This window comes from Cygnus olor, chromosome 23, assembly GCF_009769625.2.
Source record: "Cygnus olor isolate bCygOlo1 chromosome 23, bCygOlo1.pri.v2, whole genome shotgun sequence".
Classification (NCBI taxonomy): domain Eukaryota; kingdom Metazoa; phylum Chordata; class Aves; order Anseriformes; family Anatidae; genus Cygnus; species Cygnus olor.
Window position 1 is genome coordinate 4,107,949 of NC_049191.1, and position 14,884 is coordinate 4,122,832.

Sequence of the window (14,884 nt, forward strand, 5' to 3'; positions counted from 1 at the left end):
CCAACGCTCAAAGCCAGGAGAGGTACAAAACACAAGACAAAAAAAACAAAACAGCAAGAGAGAGAGAGAGCAACTAGGAGATCATAGTTCTAAAGGCAAAGATTTTAAGTATTTCCAGAAACAGCAATGATCTCGCAGCAGCTGTGTTGAACAAGCCAGCTAGTTTGGGGCAGGGGGACGAGCTCCCACGCTGTGCACGCACAACCCGAAACATCCAAACAGCCCTCCTGGGCGTTCAGGAGACCCAAGGGAAGCAGGAGCAGTACCGCGCACCGGTAACAGCCGCTCTGCGCCACCCCACCTGGTCAAACTCCCTCGGAGGGAAGACCAACCTCCTCCAGGAAGAGCACTGCAGGAATTCAGGTAGAAAGGACAGAGGACAGAATAATGTGGCCCAGGCTCGCAGGAGGAACTAGCAGGGCAGCTTAGGAGCCGGTGGGACAGCAGAGACAGCAGTGACACAGCCACCGTCCCAGCTCAGTGCCAGAGGCTGGCCAGCAGGCTGCTGCAGGCAGCCTTTGCTCCGCTCCCCTGGGGCCCCGACAGGCTGGTCCGAGGGCTGCAGGCACCAAAGCATCCTCTCTGGCAGACCCCTTCCAGCTGCGAGAAGGCAGCATTTACCTGGTTATGGGTTTAAAACCCTTCCAGGAAACATCCCTGCAATGAACGGTGCCTGGTGGTCAGGTTGAACTGCAGTCCTCGTTGAACAGAAGTGGGACGGAGCCGGCAATCGCGGCACCTTCTAGCAAGAGGTTTCTACGCCCCAGGAACAAGTTGGAAATTCTGCCCCCCCAGGCTCAGCTTTCCAAACACCACCCGTTGAGCTTCCCTACATGCAAACAGGCACTTCCCCAGAGCATCCCTTATTTGCATCTGGCTTCCCATGTCCTACACACCCGCTCCGCATTGAGTCCTGGGAACAATCCCCCCATGCACTGCGAGTGCTCCCAGCTGGACAAAATCACCTTCGTGCTCGTGCTGCTGGGAGGGCAGAGAGCAGCCTCCCCTGCACAAACCACCCTCCTGGCCCCGGCTCCCCCCGCAGAAGGATGCTCCCCCAGCACCGGTGCAACGTGAGCAGAACGTAAGAGACAGAGCCCGGGTAAAGAGCACACCTTCTGCTTTATAAAAAAAAAAAAAAAAAAAGACCGAATCGGATTTTAAGGGTGAGAAATGCAAAAGAATCCCGCTAGACACCACAGGTGCACCAGCTTCAGGGACCAGGGGATTGACAGTACTCCACTTGAGGGTTTTTTTGGTTTGTGTGTGTTTTGCAAGTTTGATCCATACACATTGACTCGTGGTACACAGACTGAACAAAAAAATGGGCCACTGCATCTGTAGTAGGCATTGGTAGCTCTTTGCACGTCCGTTCTCACCCCCTCGTCTCCAAAGCTCCACCGCAGAGCTGCGTGTCAGTGTGACCCGTGCTGACGCCTCAGTGCACAGGTCTAAGTAAACTTGTCCCAATATGTATGTACAACTCCGTTCGGAGGCAGGAAGCCCAGCGGGTCCGTCGGTACATGCAGCATTCGAGGAAGGTCACCAAACACAGCCCATCTGGGAGTCCCGGGCTGTCCTCGCCTCGCGTCTCTTCTTGCATAAACAGAGTTTTTCACAAATGGCCAGCTTTAAAAACAAAGCAGGGAGGGGAAGCCAAACCAAAGTCTCAGTCTCTCCCCTTTATTGTCAAAATCTCTCCAGTCAGTGTCTCAAGGTGTGGTCTCAGTAACGTCCACGATTTATGAAAGCATGCTCAGAAACGCGAGCAGTTTACAAAAACAGGCTCTAACAGGGACTTAAACTGTACATTTCAAAGGGCTTTGGCCAGTTAAATAAGCTTGACTGCTTACGTAAGGAACATAATCCTCTCCCCCCACCACCCCGTACCCAACCTTTTGAAGAGTAATCACAGGCTATGAACTCAAGGCACATTTCAGTTCAATTAAGGCACAAAAACATGGTCCACACCAAAGCACAGGACCTATTTTGGTTTCCCCTCCCCAAAAAAACAGCGGGTGTGTTTATTCCATTACCGGTAAATACAACTAAGCATTTTCTAGTCATGTCCAAGGACACCCGAACTTATAACCAAGTCCCATGGCTTCTCATGTTTACTTTACGATAACCAAGTGGCAGCAACAGAAAGATAGGGCTTCCTCCTGCTGCAGTGCTGCAGCCCTCAAGGTCACCTGGCTCCGTGCCCTCACGGTGGCAATGCCGCATCTCGTGCTCGTTACTGGCTCTTAAAGAAGAGCAAAGGGAAGGAGAAGGCTCCGAGTGCCCCCAGGGGAAGGCAGGACCAAGCAGCTCCTCGCAGACCCTTTGGAGATGCTCTCCAAGGAAGGCTTTCCTTTCAAAGCAAGCCACTTTCAAGGGAGTTTCTGGCAGAACAGTCGAACAGCCCAATTCCTAATCACAAAAACCTTCAAATGAACCGATTCTCTCATTCACCTGCCATAACCCAAGTTCAAGGCTTGCCCCAGCAGTCAGCACCAGATGACACCAAGCAGGATGGGGAAACGCAGAGGGCTTGGCAGATGAGTGAGAAGAGCTGACTGGCATGCAAGCCACAGGTCACCACGTGCAACCAGAATACCTCGTGCTGGTAGTTCACATCAGATTGGCAGCAACTGGGAGACGAGTGGGGTAGCAGTCCAGGCATCTCGCCACCCTCCAGTTGGCACTGACTATCTTGGGAGACCAAGAGGCCAAAGATTAAATGAACCATGTTACCTGAACCTTCTCCTTACAAGGCAGCAGGAGATGACACCGCTGAGGTGTCACCAGGAAGGTGTCAGGAGGAAGAAGGCGTTATCTGGCCACTGCAACACCACGGACAGAGGACTTACGCTCCTGGGACCACCAACCCAGCCCCTTGGCACAGAGATCTGGGTCCCTAGAGAGCAGATGCTTGGCTTTCGCCTCAGCACCGTCACAATCACAGAGACACCATCTGATTATTCCCTCCCCAGGTTAACTTAAGCAACGCCAGAAAGCAAGAACTGTACAGCAAATTCTCAAAGCAGGGAAAGACCTGGGCCACTGGGCTTGTTGAAGCTAAATGTGAAGATAGGAAATAAAATCATAGAAGCACAAGTCATCCAATACTTCCTTGTCCATCTTCTCCTCCCTGGGCACACATTCCACCTCCCAAGTTCATTAGCTCCACAGTTCACTTCCTTGATGTTCTATATTGTCCAAAAAAAATAAAAATCCAGTGAAACTCAGACAGCAGAAGTAGTTTGGCTTCAACAAAAGGATAAGGGTAGACTGCGGGGGGGGAAAAAGTGACATAGCATGCTCCGTATTGAAAGAGGAGAAAGCTGATGGCAGCAAAGCCTCGCAATGCCTGCCTGCTGCTCGGGTCCTTTTCCTTAACAATACACCTGAAGCAGAGGTGCTCCAGATGAGTCAGTCTCTGTGTCTTGGAAAGAGGAATCTCTGCTTGTTGGAGAGCCTTGGAGAGGAGAGAGAAGAGATGGTGACATTAGACAAGGTGAACTGTAGCAGCCAAGTGCCTGGCAGTTAGGCAAGCAGCTGCCACAAAAGGCTTTGTGTATCATGAGGGAGGAGGAAGCCACACAAAGCCCACAGGCAGGGATCAACCCTGCCTGTATTGTGGCCATCTTCGAGGAGAGATCTGTTATTATGCAGGAGAAAACTTGTCTTTTAGCCCTGGGCGGCTCTTTGGAGTGGAGCATGCATGCCGTGAGGATCAGAGCTCAGGGGACAGCCAGTCATTCTGCCCCACTCCCCTTTTGCACAGTTCTCTTTGTTCCCGTGTAACCCAGCTGTGACCTTCGCTGGGCACACCCCAGATACGGCCCCAGACTTTGTCAGGGTACTCGCAGACTGGCAGCTCTCGGGGCAGGCGCTGTGCACAGGCAGAGAGCACCCCACACGGGGGAGTCCTTCCCTCTAGGAGGACCCAGAACCCGGGCAGACCCCAGCCTTCTGAGCCCCCTTCGCTCCCAAAGCTCCCGAAAATGACACACCTTACGGTAACCCAAGAGGCAGATGCCAGCTCAGCCTTTGCAGGCGGTGAAAAACGAAGGCACACGTAATAGGAAAAGCTCAGGGCGCTCCCCTCACTCCTGCTAAATCCCCTCCCACAGCGAGGCCTCTGCAGCTGAGACCCCCGGCCAGGCACGTTACCTGCACTGCTGTGCCGCCTCATGTTCCTGGCGATCACATCTGCCGGCGTTTCCTCCGAAATTTGCACCGCCAAGTCTGGAACGAAAAAACAAGAGGGCTTGAGACAGGAAACGGTGACTCAAGAGCGAAGCTACCTGTCAGGGAACGCCGGCGCTCTCCTTCAGAGGGCACCACCCGCAGGTAACAGGAGAGGCAGCATCTTATTCCCCAGATTGCTTCCACCTTTGTCTCGGTAATCTGAGCTTTATAGTCCATAACCACCAGGAAGTAACAGCAGCCTGACTGTTAAGTGAGGAAGCACGACAGCCAACCAGTTTCCTCCATTACTTCTGGGTGTCTCCTGGCTCCCCGTACTCAGCTTGTCAAGGTCTTTCTACAACAGGCTCTCCTGTTCTAGAGGTCAGTCAATTCAGGCTGCTGCAGACAAGGAGAATATCCTTGGAATAGCCACGAGGCACTTACACCACGGCTACAGCCCTCCCCTCCTCCTTGCAGGGCTATTTACTGCTTCCTCCTCACCCCCCCGTGCAGAGGAAGGCTCAGCTCCAACACAGCCCTCTGTCACAGTGGTCTGAGAGCGGAATTAGCAAGAACGTTGCTGGAACACGGGGAAGAGAGCCAGCACGGTAACTGGACATCCTCTGCAATAAGCCAGCTTGTCTGGTCATACCAGTTACGTTTGACTCACAGTCCTTCTGCCTAGCTGAGAGGTTCAGAGGAAAGCCAGAACCATTGCAGAAGCAGCAGAATAAGTGCCGCATTGCTCAGCGCAAGCTTTCCTAGCAGTGACAGATACTACCAAGAAAGCTACATCGCAATGACTGGCGAGAAGCAGAGGTCTCCACAAAGATCTCCGTTCACACATCCGGGAAGAGAAGCCCAGCCTGAAGACAGGCACCAGTTCTCAACCCTACTCCACTGCCACATCTCCACAGCTTCGATTAAATTACCCTGCTGTAACGAAGCTGTAACGCCAAGGAACCTGCACGTACCGTCTTGGCTGATGACCGTGGACTCTAGCATGGTTTCGTTACCGCTGTCCGGTGCGTTGCCTCTGCTGGACTTCTCCTCGTGGCTCTGGCTGGCTGGGACAGAAATATGGGGCCGGACCCTGCTTTTCCGGGTGCTGATGCGTATGATGCCGCGGACCAGCCTGCACTCAGCATCCTGCTCGTCCAGGTTGTAGTCCTGAGTTATGCTATTGATGAGGTCCGAGATCTTGTTGGTCTTCTCCAGGAAGACAGTGTCTGACGTGCACTTGGCCAGCTCGTCGATCTGGTGGACGCTGAAGAGCTCCGTCAGCTTCTTGAAGATCAGGACGTCGATCTCCCTGCTGGACATGGAGCCGTTCAGCTCGCTGATGTCCAGGTCGGACTCGTGGAAGGAATAATACTCCTCCGAACTCCGGTGGCTGCTAGGAAGCGGCGGCTTTTCTATGCTGTTCCTGAAGGGCTTCTCTGGCAGCAGCTCCTTGAAGTACGAATCGGATTCCAGGTGGTGGCTGGGGCTCCTGTTCTGATAGACAGGAATGCCCTTCAGTTTGACATCCGGGTAACTGAAACTGCTGCCCATGTGGGACTTTTTGATCTGGTTCCCGTTCTTCTCGGTGGGAGAGACGTTGGCAGGGCTGTTTGGCAGTCGCCCGTTATAATCTCCATTCTTCCCATCATCAGTGGAGGTCTCAGCGGGCCCCGGGTAGGGGATACAGACACTGCAGTCCTGAAAGCAGCCCCCGCAGGTCACTATACAACAGAAAACAGCCTTGTATGTGTTCCAGGCCTGAGACAGAGAGGAACAGCAAAAGCTCTGGTTCGGGGGAGCCTCTGCTGTACCAGAGATAAAGGTAATCGTTTCCGCCTCTCTCCCGTTAGACTCTTTGAGGTCGGCTTTGCGACCTTTCCTGTCCCGCATCTGCTGGGCTCTGGTGCGGCCCTGCTTGATTTCAGGCGTAGAGCCGCTGAACACCTCCAGGCTGACATCGGCTTCCTTGGATGCTCTGGTCCTCAGGGGCACGGCCTCCTGGTAGGACTGGTTCACCTGGCGGTGGCTGTTCAGGTCGGGGGGAGTCCTGCTTTCCGGCCCAGCATGGCTCACCGCTCAGGCACCTGAAGAACAAGAAGGCTTCGAGTCAAACAAAGCGTGTCTGCCCCCAGCCTCACCTTAGCGAGCTCCCGGTCAACAGAGAAGGGCCTAACGTTCAAACTCCGTGACGCCTGAGCTCAAATCCAGCATCTCAGTTATTTACAGAAACGTTTTGCATTAGAACTCGCTCGGTTCTTATTTGTTGCACAGACAAGAAAACTGCCCTGTGTTTCAGAGCTCCCCGACTCCTACAGCTTTGCTGCTTCCTTTCAGCAGGTGCCCGAATCGGGAAGGAGATGTTTTAGAGGGGCCCCTTTCAAGGCATCAAAATCGCCACAGCCTTCAGAAGAGGTTTTCCTAAGGCAGCTGAAGAAGGCAGGCTCCAGAGACGCTGCTTCCAGGCGATAACCGAGCAACACAGCCGTAGGTGGAGCTGACTGACAGGCTCCAAAGGGAAAGTGTCTCCTTTTAACCAACTTCCCCTTTGCCTTGCATTCTTTGGGACTAAGCTGGGCTCTGACAGCACTTACCCGTTTCAAAACACACTATGCCCAGGAGGAGATGACAGGTAATCAATCATTATGCAAGCTGCCAATTCAGACTCTAGGTTATTCGAATGGCAAATTTGGAGGATTTAGCAATGACGGCGTTACTAACACTGCTGAGTTTTGCCAGTCACGGCCGTGTTACGTCAAAGGCTTCGCTAGGAAAACTGCTGCCTTCATCTGGATTAAAGATCTTGTCAACGAGTCCGTCTGAAATCACGCCTCACGGGAGCAAAACTTTTACAGAGCCCTGCTGCAGGAATCCTAGAGCGAGCGAGCTGTTGTTCTCCTTGCCACCGTTCTACCACAGCTACCCCAGGTCTGGGCACAAAGTGTTTTTACAGGCTCCTGTTGTCACACTGCACAGATCCCACAGGCAGAGTCTGGCACACGAAATCTCCCCATTACAAAGAAAGCTCAGCAACGGGCAATGGCAAAGGAAGTCAGGTCAAGGCTGGCGCTCTCTACTTTTATTGCTGTTGCTTTTATCCCAGCCTGTGACGGGCCCCTAAATTGTCCACGGTTCCTAAGCTTCTTGGCTAGCACCGCTTTCACCCCCAAGAGATCCTTTTCAATACTAATTAGGCTAATTAATAAACGGTGAGAGCCCAGACATAGCGTAAGTGGTTTTGGACTGCGCCTGCTGCTCTGCTCTGTACTTTCTATAGGGCACCTCAAGCATGAGTAAGTAAATCTGTCCTGCCTTGTCAGAGCGTGCTTTGCAGGCAGCGTGACACTACGGCTGCAACGCTGCCCCCACCAAGCAACAGATGCAGACTGAAAACGCTCCCCAGGCAGTTATATCACACCACTGCTTTCCAGGAACCTTTTGGCTCCATGAGTTTATAAGAATTCGTAAGTAGCGCGTGTCCCAGGAGCTCCTTTTGCACATTCCTGGGTGATGTGCTAAACCTAAAAGCCCCAGATGCTCCAATCTCGGTGTCAAATGGGCAGAGCTCGCCAGACTCGGCACCAGCGGAGGGTTTTCATTGCTCTCACTTCAGAACCGTCTTTATTTTTTTCCTCAGTTTCACCATTTTCGTAACGAGGTCCAAAATTTAAAAGCAAACAAAAAAATATTTGAGCTGATCTAATCACAGAAACACTTAGGGGGATGTTCCTCTCAATAGGGAGGTCTTGTTAACGGATCTAACGCGTGCACTGCCCGTGAACAACCACCATCATTTATGGAACGAAATATAACATCCTGAAGCTTCAAAGCATCTTTAGTCTAGGAAAATTATCTCAGCTCTGCAGAAAAAGACCACCAGAACACCCGTCTGAAAGCGTCCCAGCGAGCACGTACAGAACACAGCCCATCGATTCAGCAGGTTCCTCTGGCACAGGGACCGCAACACGCAGCCCGCAGCTCAACACAGCCCCAAACACACACCTGGGCTAAAATCCACCGCCAGGCTGATACTCACGGGATCGCCGGGAGCTCTCTCTGCTCTCACGCGGGCACCTATCCGAGTCCGGAGGATCCTTCCAGAGAACTTCAGTACCAAAAGAGCGAGGTGGGAGCCGCAAGCAGTTTGCGCGTCTAAGAGTTAGCCAGGGTCTAAGATCTTCATTGTTCAGAGGACAGGATTTCCTTCGAAAGTTTCAAAAAAAAGCTAAATTAGGTTGCGAGTACGCTCGATAAAGCCACGCCGGTTTGCCAATAACCACAGTGCCCTGTTTCTAGAAACTAGGGAAGTCAAAGCAGTCATTTCAAAATGGGCCAGAAGAGCTAAATTCAGGATTTAGGCATAGATAGAGCTTCTCTTGGATCTATGGATGCTAAATACAGGATTTAGGCATAGATGTAACTTCTCTGAGGTCTATGGAAGCTGCGACACCTTGTAGCTCTCCCAGCCAGCCCCATCAGCAGCGAAAGCTGCCCCACGGAGCACCGGCTCGGCCTCCGGATGGAGACCCTGGCTCGGAATAACACGGCCACTTCGTGCCCCCACGTCCAGCCTCCCCCCTCAGGCCCTGACCAAACCCAAGGAACCGCCTCGCACCGGGCCCCTGCACCCCCCCAGCGCGCCCCCCCCGTGCTCCAGGACACGGGGTCGGAGCGGGGCTCCCGGAGAAGGAACCCGGTGGGGCCGAGCGGTGCCGCTCCTCTGCCCACCGGGACACCCGCGGGGCCGGCCGGTTCCCCACGGGGCTGGGGTTAAAGAGCCCCCGGAGGGCGGCTGGCAGGCTCTGAGGGGCTGGGCACGGCCTGCCCGGTCCCGGTAACCGGAGACCCTCGGGGAGAGCCCAGAGCCCACCGGGGACGGACGGGGGTCCACCGGGGGGGGAGACAGGAGACCCCCGGGGCAGGACCAGGGCCCAACGGGGACGGACCGGGGACCCCGGGGGCAGGACCGAGGGCCACCGGGGACGGACCGGGGACCCCCGAGGGGAGACCAGGGACGAACCGGAGACCCCCGGGGCAGGACTGGGGACCCACCGGGGACGGACCGGAGCAAGACCGGAGACCCCTGGGGCAGGACCGGGGACCCCCGGGGCCGCCCCCAACCGCCCTCCAGCCCCACGGGAAAGCCCCGTGAGGGCCGCAGGCAGCTCCCAGCGACCAGCCCCGGGCCCGGCGGGGCGGAACGGGGCGGAACGGGGCCGAGACGTGCCGGGGGGGGGGCGGGGGGGGGGGGGGGGCTCAGCCTGTCGGGGGGCGCAGGGCTCGGGACGGACCCCGGGACGGCTGCGGGGCGGGGCGGGGCAGGGCAGCGCCTCCCCGCTGGGTGCTGGGCCCGGCGCGGTGCGGCGGGGCCGGGGGGCAGCGGCGGGGCCCGGCCCGGCCCCGGTTACCTGCGAGCCAGGGAGCGGCGCCGGCCCCGCCTCACCTGGGCCAGGTGCGCCCACGTGACCCGGCCCGACGGGGCGCCGCGAGGGCCACGAGAGCGCGGCTCGCGAAGCTGCCCCTGAGCCACCCCCCTGCGGCCTCCAACCCCCCCCCCCCACGTGTCCGCCCCGGGGGATCTCAGGGATCCTCCACACACGCGGGATCCCTCTTCCACGCGATCCCAGGGCGCAGACAGAGTGTTTGTGTCCCGTTCTGGGTCCTCCGGGACAAGGGAGGCAGGGATACACCGGGGGGGGGGGTCCATGTCGATGGCCACCGAGGTCACAGAGTCACAGAGGTTTGGGCTGGAAGGGACCCCAAAGCCCACCCAGGGGCCCCAAAGCCCACCCGGAGACCTCAAAGCCCACCCAGTTCCAACCCCTGCCGTACATTAGGATGCCACCCGCTAGGTCAGGCTGCTCAGAGTCCCCTCCAGCCTGGTCCTGTACACCCCCAGGGCCTCACCAACCTCTGAGGGAAGAATTTCCTCCTCACCTCTGATCTAAATCTGCCTTCTTTGAGTTTAAAGCCATTCCTCCTCCCCCCCCACTAAAAGGACATTGAGGCCCTGGAGTGTGTCCAGAGAAGGGCTACGAAGCTGGTGAAGGGCCTGGAGCACTGCAGGGACCCACATCAGCCCCCAAGCCCTGCCCCAAGGACCCGCACCCTCCATGGGGGTTATTTCATCCCGTAAGCTCAGCAAACAGCATCGTCTGTCCTGCTTTTCCCAGCAGGAGGGTCCTTTATGCCTGAACCCCCCTTGGTATGGGGGTGGCATGGGGACGCGGTGCACTGCCCGGGTGCCAGCTTGTCCTTTGCTGCTGCTCGGTGGCTGAAGTGCTGGTGACTCACGTTCCTGGGGTCGAATCCTTCCCCAGAGAGGAAGAGGAGAGCAGAAACGCTGCAGGCAGAGCTTGGCTGAGATGCACCAGGCGGGCTCCGAGGGAAGGATGGAGAAAAATCAATTCAAAGGACGACGCGAGTGCCAAGAAGCTCATTCCTTCTCTAAAGGGCATGAAGACCGTGTTTATTTATTTAAGCCCCTGGCACAGGAACACTGTGCTTAATTCCAGACAGTGTCGTTTCCCTGGCTGGGGTTTCGTTTCTGTACAGCTCGATGCACTGCTTGGCAATGCCTCGGCTCCTCTGTCTGGTGCTTCGAACACAGCCCCCAGCCCCCAGCCCCTCATCAGTGCCCCCCTTCCCTGGCAGAGCCAGGAACCTTGGGGGTGCCTTGGGGGTTCCACCCGAGCAGAGCAAAAAACCAACGAAGGATTTTCTGTTCTTCACCTCTTGGACCTTTACTTGGACCTTCCCATCTGCATGATTTTGTTGGTGCGGGGGCTGCCCCCTGCTCGCTCCCAGGCCGGTGCTTGGGCACCAGCATCCCCAGGCAGCTGGCGGCTTTTTAAGCTTGTTGGGGGGCTGCAGACCTGAACCCAGGAGCCTGGCCCAGCCCAGCCTGCCCCCAACCCTTCCCAGTAACCTCCCAGCATCCCAGCCAGCCGTTCCCAGTAACCCCCAGGAACCCACCCAGCTTTTCTCATTAACCCCAGCCCAACCTTTCCCAGCGTCCCGGTGCTGCTCCCACCGTGCCGGTACCGCACCGTTACATTCCAGGGACGCCCCCACCGTGCCAGTACCGCACTAGAGCCGCCCCCACTGCCCCCCCATGCCGTGCCGTGCCATCACGTCCCATCCCCGTCCCATCCCACCCCATTCCCATCCTATCTCACCCCATCCCATCCCCGACCCCATCCCCATCCCACCCCATCCCCATTCCATCCCCACCCTATCTCCACCCCTTCCCCATCCCAATCCCATCCTCCCCCATCCCTACCCCATCCCCATCCCAATCCCATCCCCATCCCTATCCCAATCCCATCCCCAGCCCGTCCCAATCCCATCCCCAGCCCGTCCCCATCCCTTCCCAATCCCCATCCCATATCCCAATCCCATCCCCATCTCCACCCCTTCCCCATCCCCCTCCCAATCCCAATCCCATTCCCATCCCATCCCCACCCCATCCCTACCCCATTCCAATCCTCATCCTATACCCCTATCCCATCCCCATCCCATCCCCATCCCCATCCCACCCCCATCCCCATCCCATCCCAATCCCATCCCCATCCCGGTGCCGCCCCCACCGGGGCCGAGCCGCGCTGTGCGGGCGCCGCCCCCGGGCTCTATATCCGTTCAGCACCGCCCCGCACCGCTCCGCACCCCTTCCCCTTCCCATGGCGACACCAGCAGCGGAACCAGCACCGGCCCCAGCACCCCCAGCACCCCCAGCACCGGCGGGCGAGCAGCACCGGGAGCTCAGCCCCAATTCCCCGCGCACCGCAGCATCCTCCCCGGCGCCGCCACCGGCCCCACCCCCGGCCCCACCGGCCCCGAGCGGCGGCTCGGGGGAGCTGGCGGCGGCTCGGCGGCGCTTGGTGGCGGCCGAGGGGCGGCGGAGGGCGGCGGCGGAGCTGGAGGGCCGGGTGCTGCAGGTGCACTGCGCCCTGCGCCACGCCGAGCTGCGCCTGGCCGCCAGGGCCGAGACCCTGGGGCGGCTGGGGGCCGGGGTCGCTCAAGCCCAGCTGGCTTTGGCAGCCCAAGGGCAGAGGTTGCAGAAGGGGCTCCGCCGCCGCTCTCGCCTCCGCTCGGCCCCGCTGCTCGCCGCCGCCCGGGCGCTCCGCAGCTGCGTGCCCTGGGCAGCCCCCCGCAGCCGCCGCTCCGCCGCCTGCCGCCTGCCCGCAGCCCCCCGCAGCCCCGCCTAAAGGGTGGGGGGGGTGGGGGGCCGGGGGGAGATAAAAGGGGTGGGGGGGGCTCTAAAGGGGGTGGGGGGGAAGGGGGGGGTTGGGTGGGGAAGGGGGTGCCCAAAGGGGGGGGCTTGGGGGAGGGTGGGGGATCTTGGGGTTCTGGGGGAGGATGGAGGATTTGGGGTGCTGGAGGGTTTAAGGGGAAGCTAAAGGGGGTGGGGGGTGCCTTAGGGGGTGGGGGGGAAGCCGTAGGGGTCTTGAGGGAGGTTGGGGGGGGTCTTGGGGGTTGGGGGGGGATGGAGGATTTAGGAGGGTGGGGGGAGTCTTACGGGGTGGGGAGAATCTTCAGGGGTATTGAGGGAGGCTGAGGGGATCTTGGGGAGTTGGGGTTCTGGGGGGGTGGGGATGATGGAGGATTTGGGGTGTTGGAGGGTTTAGGGGGGTAGGGGGAACCTGCAGGGGATGGAGGAAGCCTTAAGGGGTGGGGGGGACCTGTAGGGGATGGGGGAGGTCTGTGAGGTGGGGGGGACCTGCAGGGATCTTGAGGGAAATCTATGCGATGGGGGAACCCAGCAGGGTCTGGGTTCCGCGAGGGTGGCCTGAGTGTGATGGGGGAAGACTCTATGGCGCCTTTAGGGGATCTGGTGGGATTGGGGTGCTCCAGGGGACCCAGCAGGGTCTGGGGACTTTGGGATGCCCTGAGGAAAATGGGTGGTGGAGGGTCCCTGGGGGACCCTATGGGGTTTGAAGTGCTTCAGGGACCCTGCAGGGTCTGGGGTCCTTGGGTGTGCAGGGTAGGTGTGTGTATCAGTGAGGCTGGGGGCTCCAGCAGGGTCTGGGAGCCCCTATGGGGTTGGGGGACCCTGCAGGGTCTGGGGTCCCTGGAGGATCTTACTGGCTCTGGGGGCAACAAAGGGGGGTCTGCTGCCAGCAGCCCTCAAAGGCAGCAGGTTCAGAGCAGCCGCTGCGGGGCAGGGCCCCTTCCCCAGGGATGCCCCGGAGCCCTGGGGGTGTCCGGCAGGACAACGGGGGGGACGCAGCCTCGCACCACAGCTCGGGTGCTGGTTTTCAGCCTGAGCGTGCCCCACGCAAGCCTCGGGACGATCAAGAGGGCTGGGGGCTGCCCCACATCCACCACCTCCAGATGGCGATTTCAGCTTTGGACTGCATCTCTGCAGGGGCAGAGAGCAGAGGAGGACTGCTCCTTGCCGTGGCACTGACCCCATTTGCCTCCCACCGGGCTCAGCCGGCCGCTGGATGTTTGGGACTGCTCTGACGGGGCCAACGCTGCTTGAAGCCTCCTTTCCCTGTGCCTCCAGCTCCGAGCAAGCGTCCTGCGGGCACCCCAATGTCACCTTGCTGCAGAGCGTGCCCCTGGGATAGACGTGCTGTGGGAGCTCCAGGGACGAGGAGGTGGGCTCGGGACCAAGCACCCTCTCTGAGCAGGATGGTGCAGGGCCGCCTCGCTGCTGTCCCTGTCTGTGCCCCACCAGCCCCGAGCTGGCCTCGTCACGGAGGGCTCGGACCCGACAGCATCATCCCCATCGTGCCGGGAGCACCGCAGCGGTCCTGCTGGCCAAGCTCTCCTCCAGCCAGCCACAGGGCTCGTAGCCCCTGGGCTAGCAGCTTTCCTCAGCCCCACGGATGAGCCACGGAGCTGGGGGCTCGCTTCGCTGCGCCAAGCTTTCGCCGTGGCTTTCCCTGGAGGCTGCATGCATCCCCCCCTCCTGCCAGAAGATCTCAACTGAGCTTCGTGTGTTTTTTTTTTTTTTTTAATTTAAAAGACAAAACCGCTTGATTCGGGTCGGGGTGGGGGGGATTTCACTGACTCATGAATGTGCTGCTCCTACCTTCCCGTCAGACAGCAGGTCTGTTGTGTAACGCTCGCGTCCGCGCTGGCTGGGGCTGCCGCCCGCCTCGCGCTGCCCCCGCTCCGCAGCGGGGCACAAGCAGAAGTAAACTCCATATATTTTATTCCTTATGTTTGGTGTCCTTAGGTGCTGGCTGAAACATCACCGAGAGGGTGATTAGAACAGGGATTAGCAAATAAGCCCCAGTAATCGCATGTAATTAATACTGGGGTGGATTTCACTGATTAGTGACCTCTTCCTCCAGGCACGTAGGGGCTTGGAAAATGGGATAGGGGCTCCCTGGCCCAGAAAGGGCCACTGTGGGCATATGGGTCTCTACAAGGCAATATATATATATATATATATATATATATATATATACACACACACATATATATAAATTACATGTATACACATTGAGTCTGCCCTAAAAAAAAATATTTTAAGGCCACAGGACGACACCCATAAATATGTGCAGGAAAAGCGTGGCAGAGCAATATTTGAGCATCGACTTCATGTTAACAAAGCTAGGAGGCAGCACTGGCTGCAAAGGTGTCTCTCCTATTAATTCCCATTTTCGGACTGATTTTAAGTGCACGTGCTGCTCGTTTTCATGCTCCCTGTGCTGCTGACATCCCACCTCGGCGCTCCCCGACTTCTGCCTTTGTG

General features: G+C 58.1%; 1 protein-coding gene across 1 annotated transcript; it reads right to left on the reverse strand.

The window, feature by feature from the left end:
* Window positions 1-1,103: 1,103 nt before the first annotated feature.
* On the reverse strand, window positions 1,104-6,245 carry KDF1 (keratinocyte differentiation factor 1). The gene is given in 4 exon segments (XM_040535111.1): window positions 1,104-3,460; window positions 4,159-4,233; window positions 5,151-6,224; window positions 6,227-6,245. Coding segments are annotated over 4 exon segments (1,251 nt in total). The 3' UTR covers window positions 1,104-3,377.
* Window positions 6,246-14,884: the final 8,639 nt, after the last annotated feature.